This window comes from Lotus japonicus, chromosome 1 (assembly GCF_012489685.1).
Source record: "Lotus japonicus ecotype B-129 chromosome 1, LjGifu_v1.2".
NCBI lineage: Eukaryota > Viridiplantae > Streptophyta > Magnoliopsida > Fabales > Fabaceae > Lotus > Lotus japonicus.
In genome coordinates, this window is record NC_080041.1 from 4,174,797 (window position 1) to 4,193,525 (window position 18,729).

General features: G+C 35.4%; 3 protein-coding genes across 4 annotated transcripts; 1 reads left to right on the plus strand and 2 right to left on the minus strand.

Annotated features, from left to right (window-relative positions):
- The first annotated feature begins 2,728 nt into the window (after positions 1–2,728).
- On the plus strand, positions 2,729–5,320 carry LOC130733136 (purple acid phosphatase 18-like). Its single transcript, XM_057585223.1, has 5 exons — positions 2,729–2,947; positions 3,190–3,861; positions 4,232–4,420; positions 4,509–4,597; positions 4,764–5,320. The coding sequence occupies exons 1-5, from the start codon at positions 2,807–2,809 to the stop codon at positions 4,981–4,983; spliced, it is 1,311 nt and encodes a 436-aa protein (XP_057441206.1). The 5' UTR covers positions 2,729–2,806; the 3' UTR covers positions 4,984–5,320.
- A 172-nt stretch (positions 5,321–5,492) lies between these two features.
- LOC130733137 (uncharacterized) lies at positions 5,493–7,392 on the minus strand. Its single transcript, XM_057585224.1, has one exon. It carries the CDS (start codon positions 7,332–7,334, stop codon positions 6,081–6,083), a length of 1,254 nt encoding a protein of 417 aa, XP_057441207.1. The 5' UTR covers positions 7,335–7,392; the 3' UTR covers positions 5,493–6,080.
- Positions 7,393–14,348: 6,956 nt separating this feature from the next.
- On the minus strand, positions 14,349–18,632 carry LOC130733138 (uncharacterized). 2 transcript variants are annotated; one of them, XM_057585225.1, is made up of 9 exons: positions 18,447–18,632; positions 18,024–18,369; positions 16,682–17,176; positions 16,427–16,579; positions 16,198–16,311; positions 15,939–15,986; positions 15,791–15,850; positions 15,254–15,699; positions 14,349–15,061 (listed from the first exon to the last, which is right to left on the minus strand). In XM_057585225.1, exons 2-9 carry the CDS (start codon positions 18,355–18,357, stop codon positions 14,447–14,449), a joined length of 2,265 nt encoding a protein of 754 aa, XP_057441208.1. In that variant the 5' UTR covers positions 18,358–18,369; positions 18,447–18,632; the 3' UTR covers positions 14,349–14,446. The 2 variants fall into 2 exon arrangements, with proteins under 2 accessions (XP_057441208.1, XP_057441209.1); XM_057585226.1 differs by lacking the exon at positions 15,939–15,986.
- Positions 18,633–18,729: the final 97 nt, after the last annotated feature.

Genomic DNA, 18,729 nt, shown 5'->3' on the forward strand with positions numbered 1-18,729 from the left:
GGTCCCTGAATGTGCCAAATCTCCCTCATATGCAGTCCCTGAGTTAAAATTAGCTCACGCCGTTAACGGAAGTGGGACGTGGCATGTGAACGTTAAGAATGTTTGGGAAGGGTTCAATTTAGTCCTTGAATGTTGTGAAAATTTTAAAGGCTTCAATTTAGTCCCTATGGTTGAAAAGAAATTCTTTCTCTCCCCCATCTTCCTCTACCTCTCCCCACCAGTCCACCACCATCACCCTCCTCCATCTTCATCTTCTTCTTCTTCCCACCCTCATCCCCTCCCTCTCACACTGTCCCTCACCCCCTCACCCCAAATCTAGCACCCATTATAAAAGAAGTAATCAGTAAAAAAACATAGAGATTAAAATGCAACAGACTTAGATAGAAAACTAGTGAAGTAAAGCAAGCTAATCACAGCAGACAAAAGAAATAGGCTTAAGGGGCAAGAGCAGAATCTGAACCAAAGTTTTTCCCACAAATAACGCGCACCACATTCTACTGCAATATATCACACCCTTTCAATCCAGCACCAAGGTGCACCCACATCATGATTTGTGAGTAATTATCACACAGTTCACAGCTATCACACACCAATTACACAAGCCCCAAAACTAGCAACCACAAGTCTACCAAAATCCGAAATTAACATAAAGTTACAAACTTTATAGTGAACCCACGATCCAGAATCAGAATAAAGTGAAATAGGGTTAAAAACCGTAAATTCCCCAAAAAAAGACCACACACTAAGCTATTGAAACCAGCATAATACAAATCTAAAAACAAATTAGATGAAGATTCAATTTGGATATCATGGGTAATATGGAACAGATCGACTCCATTTTTGTGTCCCCGTTCCCTCTGTCTGCTTCGTCTTCTCTGTTCTCTGTAACGGTAGCAGTGGTGGCGGCAAAAAAGCTTCGTCTCCTCTATAACATCCTTTGTTTCGAATTTCTCTGGTGGGTTTTGAAGTAGAGGAATTTAGGTCTTTGTTTCTGCCATCAAACCGGATATGGGTGTTGAAGTAGAGGCATTTGGGTCTTCGATTCTGCTATCAAAATCGGAACTTGGTTGGGTTTGGAAATGGGTGTTTCAGAGAGGACCTCCTTCACTGACTCCTCTTCTAGCGGTGGTGGGGTTCTTCATGGGTTGGAAGAGTGAGGATCTTACATGGATTTGGAAGCAGAATGGAAGGAGGTTCTGGTGTGGTGTTGATGTGATGATGAAGACGGTGAGATGATGAAGACTAATTTAGGGTGAGTTTTTTTATATCCTGAAGTTGTTCTTTATTTATTTAACTATTTTATTTTATTATTTTCTGGGTTGAAATTAAATGCCACATCAGCTGCTGGCTTTTAAAAAAAATCCCAACTCAGTTTTCCGTTAACGGCGTGAGCTAATTTTAACTCAGGGACTGCATATGAGGGAGATTTGACACATCTAGGGACCACGAGTGTCATTTTGGAAGTTTAGGGACGAAGTTGAAGGCGGTGGACACTTTCAGGGACGAACTTGACTATTTACCCAGAAGAGTATATGAAGTTGGTGATGATCAAGGAAATGATATAAATTAATTTTTCTTGACGTATATATCAATTATGTATGTAACTGAACAAGTTAAATGCATATTTTACTACTTATAAGTCTTGAGTTTGAATCTCTCATGCCCCCTTTTTCCAATTTCACTTGTAATTTCCAAGTGACAGGTCCAAAAAACATCTAAAAAAAAAGTCAAATCAACTCATTCCGTTAGTTTTTTAACGTCTGACTGACAGAGGGGTAGACAGTGCACTGTTTGAAAATATTAGGGGTAGAAAGATCAACAAAAATAGAGTAAGGGCAAAATTTGCACAAACTTGAAACATCAGGGACCAAAAGGGCTTTTTAGCCTATTTTCTATTATTCACTCTGATGTTTTGGCTTTTAGGCCCCTATTAATTAATTTACCTTTAAAAAAACTCTTAACTTTATTTTCTCTCCCTACTCTCACTCACTCTGTAAGTTTATGTTTCTAAGAGGTTGATAACATAATCTTGTTTTCTTTCGAGATCACCTCTCATATTCCAATTTTTAGAATCTTATACACTTTTATAATTGATAACTTTTATGGGAGATTTTATCTTTTACAAGGATCCATCAATGCATTTACACTTTCACGTCGCTCACCTTTACCACTATTATAATTGAGAAATTGTAATTTCCTACATATTGATACTCTTTCATATATTCACATGGGGTTCTCCATAGTTATGTTCTCAATCTTACATATCCATTTAGTCTCAAAAAGCACCTCATTGGTCACCAAAACATTTATACTAATTTCATGATGGTTTATGTTTAAAAAAAATTGACATAATTATTTTAAAACATTTAAAATTGTGTTGATATCAAATATAATTACTTTTATTTGAAACCTTCAAACAAACAAGTTATGTTATATTTTCTTCATTTAGTGATAAAATTAGAGTATTTTTTATATTTGAGAGATAACGTCACTTGTTCGAGAAATAATTGTATGTCTGTTCCAATAAATGCAATTTCCATTATTTTCAAATATTATTTTAATTAACTCTGATTTAAAATTAAATTATTTTAAATTCAAAACTCAAATTAATCACCACTTCAAAAATATTATTGCTTGTAACTTGTAATTTGGAAATTTTTTTAGTTCACACATCAAAATGTAGGATAAGGACAAGTTTGGTGACATCAAGGACTTGGAGGTTGATGATAAAAAAGAAGATTGAAGAACAAGTACAACGTTGTCGTCCCTCAAACTAGTTCCAGGGTACTTCGACACCATACATCACATGGAACTCAAACTAGTTCTGATTCTAACGCTTATCTCTGCAACTGTCACAGCAGAATACATTCGCCCCCAACCTCGAAAAACCTTACACATCCCATGGCCATTGGATTCAAATTCCAAATCCCAATCTTACCCTCATCAGGTTAATTTGTGCTATTCTCTTCATGATCAATCTTACAGCACTTGAATTATTTTGCTTTCATGTTTGATTCATTGTTGATGTAGGGTTATTATCTGTTCAAAAGTAGTTTCTATTCTTGAACTGTGAACCATGCTTCCTTTACTAAGCAAATGAAATAGCCAATAATATCATATCAACCTCTTTATGCTTGTTTTATTTGTGGTACCAACTCAGATTCTTAGAAGCATAAATGTATATTCCAGGTACATATTTCTCTGGCAGGAGACAAGCACATGAGAATTACATGGATTACTGATGATAAGCACAATTCACCTTCATTTGTACAATATGGAATATTACCTGGGAAATATGACTCAATTGCTGAAGGAGAGTCCACCTCTTATAACTATCTGTTATATAGCTCAGGGAAAATACACCATACTGTAATTGGGCCTTTGGAAGACAACACTGTGTATTTCTACAGGTGTGGTGGGCAAGGTCATGAGTTTCAGCTTAAAACTCCTCCGGCTCAATTTCCGATCACTTTTGCCGTGGCCGGGGATCTAGGTCAAACCGGTTGGACTGAATCGACATTGGATCATATCGACCGATGTAAATATGATGTATACCTGCTTCCGGGAGATCTTTCATATGCTGATTGTATGCAGCATCTATGGGACACGTTTGGTAAGCTAGTGGAGCCACTTGCTAGTACAAGGCCATGGATGGTCACAGAAGGAAATCATGAAGAGGAGAGCATGTTATCGTTGATGGATGGGTTTGTTTCCTATAATTCAAGATGGAAAATGCCATTTGAGGAAAGTGGATCAACTTCAAATCTCTATTACTCTTTTGAAGTTGCGGGTGTCCATGTTATCATGCTTGGCTCTTATGCAGATTATGATGTTTACTCAGAACAATATAGATGGCTAAAGGTCAGTTGATTTGATTCCTATTTGACCAGTAGTTACTATACTTGGATGTGTGCAATAGAATCCATAGTCAGCCATGTGGTTGGACTAGATAATATATAAAGGGCAGCTCGGGATTCAGGGTCCCCGACCACTTGGTCTATTTTACGCAGTCTTACCATGTTTTTTACACAAGAGGTTGTTTCCAGGACTTGAACCAGTGAACTCAATCACATGGCAACAACTTTTTACCGTTGTGTCATGGCTCCCCTTCAGACTAGATAATAAATTCTGAAAAGAAATCCTCTTTTTCCATTTATTATTGTTATTATTATATTAGTGTTATTTGTCTCTTTTTTCTCTTTTTAAATTTTTGTTCATCCCTCATCTGCAGGAAGATTTGTCAAAGGTGGACAGGAAAAAGACACCCTGGCTGCTTGTGTTGTTTCATGTGCCATGGTATAATAGCAACAAGGCTCATCAAGGTGCTGGGGATGATATGATGGCAGCCATGGAGCCATTGCTTTATGCTGCTGGTGTTGATTTAGTTATTGCTGGTCATGTTCATGCTTATGAACGTTCGGTACGCCTTCATGGTTTGGCATTTATTTTCTTCGTGAGCGTGATTTAATGGAAATTGGATCTTAAGTGGTACCTTGTCTGATTGACAGAAACGTGTGTATAATGGAAGACTAGATCCCTGTGGTCCAGTACATATAACTATTGGGGATGGAGGAAACAGAGAAGGCTTAGCTCATAGGTAAGTTCACTGCCAGAAAACATACCATAGAAATATGTTCTCTGAATTGCTTGTTATGTGAGAAAAGCTATTTTGAGGTTGTTCATCAGCATGAATGTGGCCTGAAATCTCTTTGTTCTTTTTCATTGTTGCTAGATGTGTACTTACATCATTTATTAATTGATAGGTATATAAATCCCCAGCCAAAGTGGTCAGAATTCCGTGAAGCGAGTTTTGGTCATGGTGAGCTGAGGATTGTAAATTCCACTCATGCCTTCTGGAGTTGGCACAGGAACGATGATGACCAGTCAGTACAAGCTGATGATATCTGGATAACCTCTTTGGTCAGCTCAGGATGTGTTAATCAGAAGAGTCATGAACTCAGGAGTATGCTCATGAAACCCTAAAAGCCCAGGCCTGCAATTGTCATTCCTTAACTAGGTGAAATGGCAAGTGTTTGGTTCATGTATATATAAACAATGAGACAATTCCTCAAATTATTTATATATCACTACTAGTAGCTTGATTGTGCAAGGCTTCTTTCAGCAGAATGAGTAAATTGGGGTGTTTCAGTACATAGCTGCCGGTTGTCCATGTATTTTACTACTCAAGGACTTGTAGTGATTTTTATTCTGTGAAGTGTAAGGCTAGTTGTCTCTTTGCATCGATGCTGCTGCTATTGTCTGAACTTTGTTAGATTGGTTTCTAACATTCTATATAGGAAAACTAAAACTTTGTTGCTTACTGATGCATTATTTTATATATTTGACTGAAGTTTAGATTTGATTCTAAAGCTGTGCTATGAGGATGCACAAAATTAAAAAACTCATTTAATCTGAAACCACTGTTTACTGGTAGCAGGGTGAAAGTAGAATATAAACACAATCTTTGGATAGAACTGGAGTAACCGCAAAGTAGGTTTACTAAGCATTGACTGTAAACTTTTGGGTTAGCGTATTCTGTCACAAAGCAATAAAATTGATTTCATCCAGTGAGGATCAACACATAAAATCAGGTTTGAGAATCCAATTACATTTATATCATCACAGCAATTTGATAAAGATGTCAAGACAAAAAGAGTTTTAATAACAGATATTTGTGTGTTGAATTCCAGAAATCATTGTACTTCCTCCCCCTCTTTTAGATTCTGTTTCTCCATGTTTGTTAATAATCAACTTCTTTTTACATCATTAAGCCGCCAAAATCTTTGACATTCCTTTCTGCCGAGGTTTCCATAATCATCTAAGTTCCAGCTTGATTCTTCCAATGTCCCTTGGCTCCATGTTGACAAATTGCAGCCGTGGCCGTGTTGCGGATAAATGTGGGTTGAAAGTTGAAATGGCCACAATTGCGGTCATGATGCCGCTGTGGGGACTTCAAGTCCGTTGCGGTTGTTGCCATTATTGCAGTTGCGGACAACAATTGAATGCAAAGAAAGGACATGTGAGTCAAAAACTCTTGAAGTTTCATGGTTCAAAATTTATTGCAAAAAGAAGAAAGGGCCTCAACTAGGAGAGAGTTTGCTCATTCTATCATCTTTACACCGTCTTTGATCTCCAACCATGGATTCAAAAGTATCCAAGAGATTATCCAAGCCCTCATGACTCTCCCCAACTGCCTTCAAAGCAAATACAATGCTCTCAATGGTGGACAAATAACCAGCTTTGGGCTGGCGCCTCACTTCACTATACAAGCTCGCCTCATTCACTTCCAACTTCAAATGCGGCAAAATGTTCAACCAGGGGTTTTCACAATAAATTCTCTTTGCCTTAGACCATGTTCCATCCAGAACAATCAAGTTCTTCACCTCAAAACCAACATCAACTAGGTCACTAACAGTAACAGCCTTATCAGAGGGAAATAGCAGAACTGATCCAGGACAAATCTCAAGCTCAAATTCTTCACATTCTTCCAAGTTAACATCTTCACTCAATTTCTTCACCAAAAACCCTTTTGAGAGTGCTTCACAAGCTTCAGGACAAGTCAAAATCTTGTCAAAGCCTAAACTAGATGATTCACATTCACATTCTGCTGCCATCCAAACATGAGATAAAGAGCTAATGGCACCAAATTTGCCAATTGTAACAGCAATATCAGACCCTCCATAACCATTATCTGCATTGACACCAACACCACTAGCTAGATCACAATTAGTATAAACTGAATTTTTCTCAACATCATCATTCACATCTACACCTTCATTGCTACTTATCAGGTTCACATTTTCAGCCGGAACATGAGAATTTGGAACATCCCCAACATCATTTCTGAAACCAGGACTATCAATAAAGTTTGAATCTTTCTGAGGAAACAAATCGTGGGTCACTCCAATTTCACAAGAAAACAAACCATTTGAGGAGTTTCCAACCGAATTCGATTTGGGATTGGGATTCAGCAACTGAATCAGGAACCGAGCTTCGTCGTGAACATCAGAGACAGTGGCCAGCGTGAGATTCTTGAGGCCAAGCCTGGCGATTCTGGCAGAGTTGAGCGGGTGGTTGCACTCCAACGCGTGCTGCAGAATGGTCACGTTCACCGAGTTTGGGATACGAGGGGTGAGGATTCGAGAGCAGAGACAGGTTCGGGTGGGTTTGGAACAAGATGGGCAAATGGGTCTCTTGGATTTGCACTGTGTTGTTGTCATCATCGTCTTCTTCAGGGATTTTCGATGCAGAAGGAGCTTGTGCTTGTCTCTGTGAAGGAGTGAACTGAACCATGTGAAAGTGGTGGTTTGAATCTTGGTCCCAAGAAAAGCCATTTCCTACTCTAATGGTGTAATGTAATATGGAACAATTTCAACAAATTAGCCCTAAAATGGTTGTGTATACGATGTCGTTTAGAGATCAATGCCACATTTGAAGTGTTTGAAATTTAGATTGAAAATATGATTACTCTCTATTTATGTAATAATAACTAGTACTTTTTACCTGTGCGAGCACGAGGATTCATTTTTTTGAATCTTGGTCCCAAGAAAAGCCATTCTTACACTAATGGTGTAATAATGGAACAATTTCAACAAATAAGCCTTAGAGAGGTTATGTATACGACGTCGTTTATTCGAAGTGAATAAAAGTGACTCAAACATTTGAATGTTTGAACTTTAAACCGAAAAAAATTACTCTCTATTTAAGTAATATTTTTTCTTTCTTTCTCTATTTAAGTAATATAATACTAGTATAAATACTTGGTTTTGAATTTGATATTTTTCCTAATTGGTGGGTTGGGATAGGAGGGGAAGGCGAAGACGATGTGAGAACTGAGAACAATGAGAGTCGTCTACTTTACTCAATGAGATTGCGTTTGGTGGAGTCCTCAACACATTTAAGGATTAAAGCAGGTGGTGGCACCCATCGAGGATGAAGGGTCTGCGTAGAGGGATGTAGATGTTGATTTACAAGGCCTAATTAAGGTGGAGGGAGGTGTCAACGGGAAGTGACAGATGAGGGCGGAGACAATGGCACTCGGCTTCCTAAAACTGTGTTTGGTCGAAGAAGGAGATTTGGGTAGGAAGATGGAAAAGAGAGAGTTAGGGGAGGAAGGAGGAAGCATGTGTGTTTGGTTGTTGGAGAGAAAAGAGAAGAGAGAGATTAAACCGTTGATCTCACGCCTTTATTGAGTCTCTTCAATTTGGGGAGAAAAGGAATAGTAAACAACATGTGCATCAATTTTATTTTCTTTCTGTCATTTATTCATTTTTTTGATGGTTGTAAACCGCCGGAAAATTAACATAAACCACCACAAAATTGTCAATTTGGGTAAATTTCATATTTAGAATAAAAATGATTTTTTTCTCTTTCCTCCACCCCATTCTTTCTTTCTATCGCTCTTATCTTTCTTTCATACCAAACAACATCTAAATCTACTTCATTTCTCACATCTTTCTCTCGACTCAATTTCTCTCTTCTTTACTCTCTCTTCTCTACCAAACAAAAGGTAGCGAAGGTTTGGAAAAAGGCCTAGAGTGAGGCATGGAACCTAAGAAGTTGTGACGGAGAACTTCCCTCTCCATATTCCGTCACTAATTCCTTTTATATGCTAGGATTTTGTGATGGATATGTTTTCATCACTAGTAGAGAAAGTGAAAAAAATGTGTCACCACTGGGCCATCCAGTGGCATTGACAGTGGAAATTTCATAAAACAAAAAAGGAGCTATCGCCCCTTACACTTTGTTTGGTAATAGAGAGTTAGCAAAGAGAGAAGAGGAAGTGAGAGAAATAGAGAAGAGAGACCTAACCTACCTCTGTTTGGTTTGAAGCCGGCATGAAGAGGGAGATGAATTTTGGTGGGTCACACCTACTTTTTCTAGTCTTTCTTATTTGAGAAGAAAGTTGGCTGAGCATCTCCGTTTTTTGAGTTCCCCATTTTATCCTCACCTCTAAAAAACTCTACAAGTGAAATGCTATACTGAAAACAAATTTGCTGGAATCAGATTATTGGCCCGATACCTTCATCAATTTGTTGTTATAATTTTTTTCGAAAGCAAAAAAGTTCATCAAATTTATAAGGAGTCGAGATATAAATCCTCTCGAAAAAGGATAAGTACAAAGAAAGCAAAAATGAAATACAACTCTACGGCAGAAAAGTACCGATCCTACCAACGAAAACAACGATAACAAAAAAACACCAAAAAAACGAAAAGCCTTATATATCAATGCGACCTTGATTGCCATTTCAGGCGCGACAACAACTACGTAACACACAAGAGAACCACGCGCATGCTCTAATTCGGTCAAACGAGCATACCAAACAACAAGATCAGACTAAAGTCATTACCATAGTTACAATTAATAATAATAAAACAAAGAGTAAAATACACTTACCCCCCTCAAGGTTTGCTAGAAAAACACTCCACCCCATTCTTATTCAAAATATACACTCCACCCCACTCATTTTATCAAGTTAACCTCATTCAAAAAGATGCTAACGGAATATTCCATTCAAATCAAAATTATTTAATGTAAACTTATTTTTCCTTTTTTTTCTTTTTTTTTAGAAAAAAACGTCACTTTCTAATATTTGACCAAACAAATATTCTCAATGCTTACATACTGTTGGAGCTGGTATATAAAGTAACCATTTTATAAAATAATTCAAGAATAAATATGTATGAAATAGTTTTAAATTAAAACTTATGGTAAAAGTACGTTAAACTTCCACTCCATAAAAGAATATAAAGTTATATTATTATTTTAATTAATTAATTAATTTGGATAGCGTTGGTTATAACATGTTAAATGTTAAAGTATATATTACTTTTAGTAATTGAAAATGAGGGATGTTATTGATATATGATAAGAGAATTTTATTAAATAATATCCATACATTACTCAATGAATTCATAAGCAACATTTTTTTATAAATCTAGGAAAAAGAAATTTAATTAGTATTTATTTGGTGAAATTTTAATTAGTATGAAATTAATTTCGAAATATTTTTATATAATTCACTATTTATAAAAATCTTTATAATCTGGGTATTACTAGTAACTGTGATGTTATATTCTTTTTTGTTGAAACTAACGTTTTTTTTTTAAATGGAACTGACGTTAAACGATTTTTATTTGAAAGTGAAGTTTTTTTTTGAAAAAAATAAAATAAAAAATAACCAGAAAAAAAAAAGAAATGAAAAAATATGTTTACATTAAATAATTTTGATTTGAATGGAATATTCCGTTAGCATCTTTTGGATGGAGTTAACATGATAAAATGAGTGGGGTGGAGTGTATATTTTGAATAAGAATGGGGTGGAGTGTTTTTCTAGCAAACCTTGAGGGGGTAAGTGTATTTTACTCTAAAACAAATAATATAATTATAGAACTAATTAACAAATACTAAATTTAACTTAAAAAAAATTAAGAATTATAATATTAAAATTACGAAAATATAACAATATAAAACTTTGGTAAGTTCATGCTCTTCTTATATTTTTCTTTTTTAAAGCAAAAGTTCTAGTAAATGGAATGATAGATGGTACAATCAGTACTCAACATATGGTGATGATATGGTATGATATATCCTGTGTATTGGTGGGGGTGCGTTTCTTCCTGCATTGTTTGGTGTGTTTGTGTGCTTGCTTGGTGCTGGCGGGCCACGAGGATAATATCATAGTCTATTTGGACAATCTTGGTTCTGTTACAGTGGATGTGGAGGGGCTTGCTTTTGATATTCATGTATTGAATTCAAAACTCATTTGGACGTTGGGTTTGTTGGGGTGGGCTCAGAATATGAGTTTCTGGGTCCTGGTCTTTTTTGTTATTTCTGTTAGGCTTCTTGGAGGTGGCTTTAAGTCTTTATCAATTTTGTACTCTTTTTTCTCTCTAGGTTTTTTTTAAGGGGGTTTTCTTAGAAGGTTTTAATGAGGCATTATTGGTATTTTCTTGCTTCCAAGAAGGTTAGTATCTTTTGGGTCCATTTGATATGTATTTCTTTCTTTTTGCTTCTCCTCTTTCTCTTTGTATTGGGTTAAAGTACCTCTTATACTATTTCAATTTATCTTTTGGCTTATAAAAAAACAATCAGTACTCAACAAAGTGAGTTTAATCCCCTCCAAAGTTACACAAAATTGCCTAATAATTAAATTGCTAAAAGGCCCCCAAAGATATAACTTTAGAAATCAAGCACCTAAAGAACACCTACCCTGCACAAAGAGTAGGAAAAACCGCGAGCGATATTGACAAGGTCCAAATTGAAGGAGCATCTATCGGGGACCGAGATATGGCAAAGGAACCCACATAACCCAACAAAAACAGAGCTCCTCTCGCTATTGGAGGGGACGCGGATCAGCACAGGACTGCAATCGGAAAATGAAAGCATCAAAACCTAAGCGGGACAAGCTCGACAACGACCCCGAACAGCACACGGTCAGCCCGAATCTTCACCACCTTCACCACCGATCTCGAACAACACTTCGGAGCCCAGAACCATAGCGCCCAAAACAGATTCATGACAAAAAACAGCACCACACCGGTTGTACCGTGACTTCGGCCATAACTCCACCAACGAAATAACCCAACAAAAACATAGCTCCTCTCGCTATTGGAGGGGACGCGGATCAGAACTGTAACCGGAAAACGAAAGCATCATGCTCTTCTTATATACTTGTGGATAAATCTACCTTTACGAGTAATAATTGGTGAATATATGAAGAGTTGCATACAATGCTTTCAGTTTGTGGCGGCCATGAACGGTCACAAGTTGCAAAGTTTGTGATTTTGTTGCGGTTTTATACTGCATATATAAACTGAAGGTGTTTGGTATCTTGCACTATTCAATAATTCATATGTTTAACAATCATTTTTGTTTTGGTAGATGATTTAATAGGAAAAGAAAAGAGAAATATATCAAAAAGCATATATCTCTTAACCAAAACTTTCTACTCGATCTTTTAATTGGTGTCAATTTTCCCCTGCATAGCCGCATGGTCTTCTTTTTTAATGTTATTTCTAGTCTGGTCTTTTTATGTATTATAGTTTGCGTACACATATGGGTGACAAATTAAAAAGTTGTCAATAGTTCTAAGCAAGACTAGAAGTATTTAATTTATACATCAGAAAATATTGCATAAATTTTGTTCAACAACTTAGGACTCTAGGAGCAGGAATATAGATATATTGCTGTCCAAAAAAAAAGGAATATATATATATATATATATATATATATATGAACTCTGTACCATATAATGCAGCAAATATATATATATATATATATATATATATATATATTCAACAAGTAATTACTGAGCAGCAAATAATGCAGCATGAATAATGAACTCTGTACCATCATGTAACAAGTCTGTAGCATAGAAATAGAATAAATAAAAGCAATCTCAGGTTTAACATATCTATGACTATGTTCATCATTAAGCATATTTTATTCCAAAGAGTGAGGCAATTAAAAAGAGCAAGTGGCAAGCATAAGAATATTTGAAAGTTCGTTCAGCATGAGATTTAAGAAGACCATGTGGGTATGTGGTATATATTCAATTCTACTTACCCTTACAAAACCTTTTTTTTTTCGATACATTGAAAAAATCACAAAAGAACAAAAACTAGCTAAAACCCAACAAAACCTAATTAAGATATTCCTTTTAACAAATATCTTACCAAAAGAAAACATCTTGGGAGATTCACTTCATTTCCACCAACCTTTAATTTGTTTTTGCTGATACAGCTATAGCCAGATGCTTTGAGTTGGTACTTTGACTTAGTCCTCTTGTGGATTATGGAGTATAAGGCTATGTTTGACATGTCATTTCAGCTAGCTTATAGCTTATTTGACTAGCTTAAAGCTTATTTGACTAGCTTAAAAGCTCTATAAAAATGTTTGGTGAATGAGCTTATTTCAATAGCTTAAAGCTTTAAGTTATAAGCTATCTCAGGTAGCTTAAAGCTTAAAGCTTATAGCTTATTAAATATATTCTCATTTTTATCGTTATTATTTTATCAAAATTTCACCTTTAGCCTTATACGTTTTTACTAAACCTATTTACCTACTCATTTTCCGATGTACTAAGAAAAAAACTTATTTATTTATCAGTTATCACATTTGTCTCATATGTACATCGTTCCTGCACAGAAATAATTACTACTTCAGAATAAAATAAATAATTTTATATTACAAATTACAAATTATTTATTTTATTCTATTTAATTTAATAAAAATATAGAAAATTAAATAAGTAAAAATTAATATTATATTTTTAAGATGATAAATAATTTGAGTGAAATTAAAATATTTATAATAATTTTAATATTAATATCATATAGGTATTAATGTGAAAATAAAGTAATGTTAAATATAAAAAAAATTATACAAGTATGTCTTTTTATGTCATTTTACAATTTCAGCTTGTTCAACAACTAGTTTTACCAAACACTTTTGTTCAAATTATGTAGCTTTTCAGCTATCAGCTTTCAGCTTTCAGCTAGCTTTTCAGCTATCAGCTAGCTTTTCAGCTTTCAGCTAGCTTATCAGCTAAACGTGCCAAACATAACCTAAGATTAATAGGAGTATATAATAAATAATATTGAAGGCTCCAATTCCTTCAATTATTGGTAGGAAACATCTAAACAACAGGATGCTGACTTGAAACCCCAGAACTTAGTACAAAAAATATCAAAAGCATTAATAATTTTAAATAAAATTTAAATTTGAGTGCTAAGTCATCCTTCTCTCTCCAATTTGAGTACCACGTCATGATAAATGAGAAGTTACTAGGAGGGAGAAACGTTGGGATTTTCACGGTTGATGGACGGCGAGGTATTCGTTAGGGGTGCGCTATGAAATTGATTGTTGTGGGGGATTGAAATCGTGAAAATGGTAAATAGTATATGGAAACCAAATGTGCAATTAAACCTAAAAACATTGAAGGAAAAGAATACACATTTGTTACAACTTACAACATATTCCCTCCGTTCCTAATTATATGACCTAGTTTTAAATTTTTCATGTTCCTAAACATAAGACATTTTACAATAATCTAGCAAAAAGTATTCAATTCTTTCATATATACCCCTGACATTAATTGTGCGTTTTCAATTTCAAAGTTTTAATTACCACCTACCATTAACTAGTGAGAGAAAATGACAAAAGATAAATATGAAAGAATGTATGCATTTTTAAAAAACCAATAAACTAATTAGGCACATTTAATACTTTCTTAATTAGCACATTTTTTTGTATTAAGTTTTATAATTAGGAACGGAGGGAGGGAGTAGTAGAAAGTGAGCATATTCCATCATTTCATCACTTGATGAATTAACTACCGATCAAGTTGAAGAATATAACAAGGATCTTATGAATAATGATTTATTTACATTTTCTCTCATATCATTATTTTCACACGTTCTTTCTATCTTATCACATATTACATTAGTCATTTTTTTCATCTCTCTTCTTATTCTTCCAAAGTGGAGGTGGAGAAAAGAGGTGAACAAGTTCGGATCTTATTGTAGATTTGAAAATCTCAATGAAGAGGCCCAGTGATTGTAGAAGGACGTAGACCGGAACACAGCTGACTGAGATGGCTGCAATTTTGACTAGTTGGTGTCCCTTCCGGTACATAGCAAGCGAAGAACAAAAGGCAACAATCATAGAGAAGACAGACAAGAAAAGGAAAAGGAGCCCGAAAAACAACTTCCATGGCAAGCTCTTGTGGAAATCATTTACCGCATAACGCGAGGTGAGAATCCCAATGAAAAGCAAGACTGAAGCTGAAGAAGTGAAAAGAGATACAGCATCTGATATAATGAAAGCAGTAAGTATCTTGTCATTGTGATTGTTCCCTCCTGGGATAGTGAAGGCTGCAGCAAACATAATAGTCATTATGAGAGTGCCCACAATTGTAAAATGACCAGCTATTTCTTTTGCCCATTTCTCTCCAGCTTTCACCAACTCCTTGTGGTTTTCATTGAATACCTCAATAGGCTTCTTATCTTCTGCATTTTTGGCTTCCTTACACCTGGGATTCACATTTCTCTCCACCTCCTGCATGCATTGTAATTAAGAAATGTTATGTGTCAAATTAAAACTAGTATTACACGATGATCGTGGATCATGTTAAAAAAAAAGATCTACTCACGAACTATGTTGTTACTACTGTCATTCAGACGTGTTATTTATAATATGTTCCTTATGTGTTAAAATTAATATGATGAAGCTAGAGAAGGCCATTTTAACCTTGAACCATTGAATTTCTCTTTGCATCTGGAGAGCAGGACCAAGTATGTTATCAAGATCAGAAGAAGGCCCTAGATATGCTGCCATGTGCAAGATGGTATTGCCAGAAGCATCTGGACGACCATTAATTATATCCTTTCGTCCATTTACTTTTGCATCTTGTATGCGATAGAAGACTTCTTTTTTACGATTCATGACTGCATGCGTAAATATGCCTATCTTGTTTTGGTCAATGGCCCATAAAAGGTTAGGATTAGCCTTGCTCATTATATCTATGAACTCAATAATTCCAAGCTTGGCTGCCTGCAACATGGCATCGTATCCCGATGCGTCTTGCAGCTGTGTATTGTTGAATTCCTCTGGATCCCGAATTCTTTTCTGCAATATCCTCAATATTTCACGGACTATGAGGTGGTTCTTTTTCTGATCATATATTTTCCTCATTCCTGAAAGAATTTTATATTTTTAGGGACTTAGTGCTGAAGTTGATCGTTGCAGGAGAAATTCATAAAAAAAAATCACTTTCGGTTGACATACCAGGGAGCATAATCAAAAGTGATTTTTGAACTAACATGTAAACTGGTAGGAGTATTCGACCTGAAAATTAAATCCATAAAAAACGCTGATCAAAGCAATATGATGGCAGAGGATCACTCAAAGAAATATAGTACTCTGATCAACCTACCTAAAAGCTTTACTGGCCCAAAATTCAACACCCGTCTACAGAACCTTCCTAAGAAGAAACACGGAAAATTAACCTTTAAGACATAACTCATTCATGTATAGAATTACATTTTGTCATTTTTGATATATTCACACAAATTTTCTCTTACATGCATCTCATTAAATATTAAGTGTACGTGTATCTTTGTGTGCAAAACAGCATAAAAAATAAATATATTAAGACCATTTGCAAAGTGTGAGAGAAATGGTACAATCCATACCCGTAAAAGAAGATTTACGCTGGTCTTCTTCCTCTGGAGCAACTTGGGACACCACCACTTTTATAGTAGCATCAGCGTCGTCGTCCTCCTCGTGGTTAAATTGGACTATCAAAACTGAAAATGGAAGTAGAATAGCTTGAGCTCTCCATTAACTTTAAATACAAGACTTAAATTGATCAAACAGATCCAACAGAAACACTTAAATGCAACATATATAGGAAAAACTTACTATTATAAATGCCTCGTTGAAGGAGTCCGTATCCGCAACCACTTTTGAATGCAGAAGGCACACATGCCAGTGCGTATAGGGGCTGTAGGTCCTGGGATTCAGCATCAAGGGCAAGAGGCACTTTTGTACGCAGGAGTAAATCTAAAGCCACATCTAACATATATAACAGTAACAGAAATTTCAAGAATCGACTTAATTTCTAACGAAAAGCAAGCAAAAAGCAGGAAGAAGAAGAGGAATTGCATAACTAATTACCAAATACTTCTGCGGTGATGCATCGTGTAAGAAGCAAAGAGCCATTGTGGGAATTTGCATCTTGGAACTGTTGAAACGGAGTTCTGGTATAAAGATATGTGGTCATTTTTTGGTGTGACTTAGCAGCAGCACGAAGAACAGGGATTTCACCGGCTTCAGTTTTTACAGTTAGCAGGCGGGGTTGGTCTATTGCTCCCCTGATAATATACTTGGCTATTTCAATGTTTCCCGCTTGTTCTGCAGCAAGTGCAAGAGCAGTGTAGCCATTTTTGTCTTGAATATTTACCAATCTGTCTTTCCCTATCTTTACTAATTCCTTCACAATTTTTCCATGCCCCGCAATTACTGCAGTGTGAAGAACAGTCCTATCCCATGAGGATTTGGAATATATAGCTTGGCGTTTTGTATAGATGAATGATTCTGCATCTTCCCACTCGCCACTAAGAACATGCATGTGCAGCTTTTTATAGTCACCCAGATTATCTTCCGCTATACCTGTCATGGATGTGTTTGAGTCGTGTGAATAAACTTCTTCTTACCAAATATTTATTATTTAATAATACACAGTTGCATTCCAAAATGTTTACTATTATTATTTTAGCTTTTTCCCTTCCCAAACCTTTTTGATCTTTTATAAATCCAATATTTATCTCATTAATTAATTTTCTTACCATTAATTTCTACCCTTACAAATCCAAATCCAATGTGTGTATAAAATTTCTGGAAATTTTACACCATCAAGAATACTCTTACTGGTTTACTATTTTAGGCTTAATTATACTTTTAGCCCTTCACTTATACCGTTTATACAAATGAGGTCCCTAGATTTTAAAAATTTCAATTTTAATCCCTCACATTCACTGTAGTTTGCAATTTTAATTTTCTATCAAGATTTCATCCATAAACTAACGTTTCTCGGGTGAAAATTTAATTAAAAAAACCCTGAAAATCTGTCATGTTCATCTCCTTATTTCATCATTCAATGAAAGTATAGGTAAAAAAAAATCTTAGATTTCTAATACAATTTAAATTAAAAAACAGTAAAAGATCAGAACAGTAAAGTTTCAAGAACAAAACTAGATAATCGAATATAATTAATGTTATCCGAAACTTTAAAAGTGAAAGATAGTAATTTTAAAGTTCAATGATCAAATTAGTTCCTGATTTTGTAAGTGAGTTTGATTTTAGTCTTCGACGAAAAAATGACATTTAGTGACGGTAAAAAGCAGCAAGAATTATAAAAATGACCGCCACTAAACATTATTTTCCCCCATTACTAAATCAAACTCGCTTACATAATCAGAAACTTATTATTAAAAGAAAAAAAATGAGAATTGAATACCTTGCGGAATATCTGAGTCGGCTTTCAATTTTGAGGTGTATAACACATTTAATTTACTCCAGGCCATTTTGGCCGTTTCAACATCTCTAATATGAGTCAGATTCTGTGATCCACATGCTAGCTGAATGATGTGTAAAGCCATGGCATTAATCCTCTCCCAATTCTCATACTCTTCTTTAGACTTCACATCCATGTTAGGAAACATGGCAATCTTCCAGAGATCTTGCCCCATTAGGTAGTTTCTCACAAGACGACTCCAGTTGTCGTAGTTGTCTATTGTGAGTGGTTCAAGAACTATTCCACTGGCTGATGCACTGCTGCTTGTGGCTGCCATCGTACTAACAATCTGCAGGGCAAATCAGAGAATAAATGATGCATCGACAAAAAAATTATAAAAGCTTAATCGAAAAGTTAGGCACTTACAAGTTACAGGTCAGGTCTAACTCGATCGAGAAAAGCTTGCACATTAACTTGGTACAGAGCTCGTGATGATCAGTATTTAATTTATACGCGGTGTATAAATTAGAAAAGAATATGAACTCCAAATATGTACATATTGCTGTATATTTGACTTTCCTAATACTTCGTTCACACTCAATAATTTTCACTCAATGAGATTGAAAAAAAGAGAGGGAGAAATGAATAATATGATGTAATATAATCTGCTAGCTTCGACGACGTTTATCCATGGTTGACTTACGTTTCT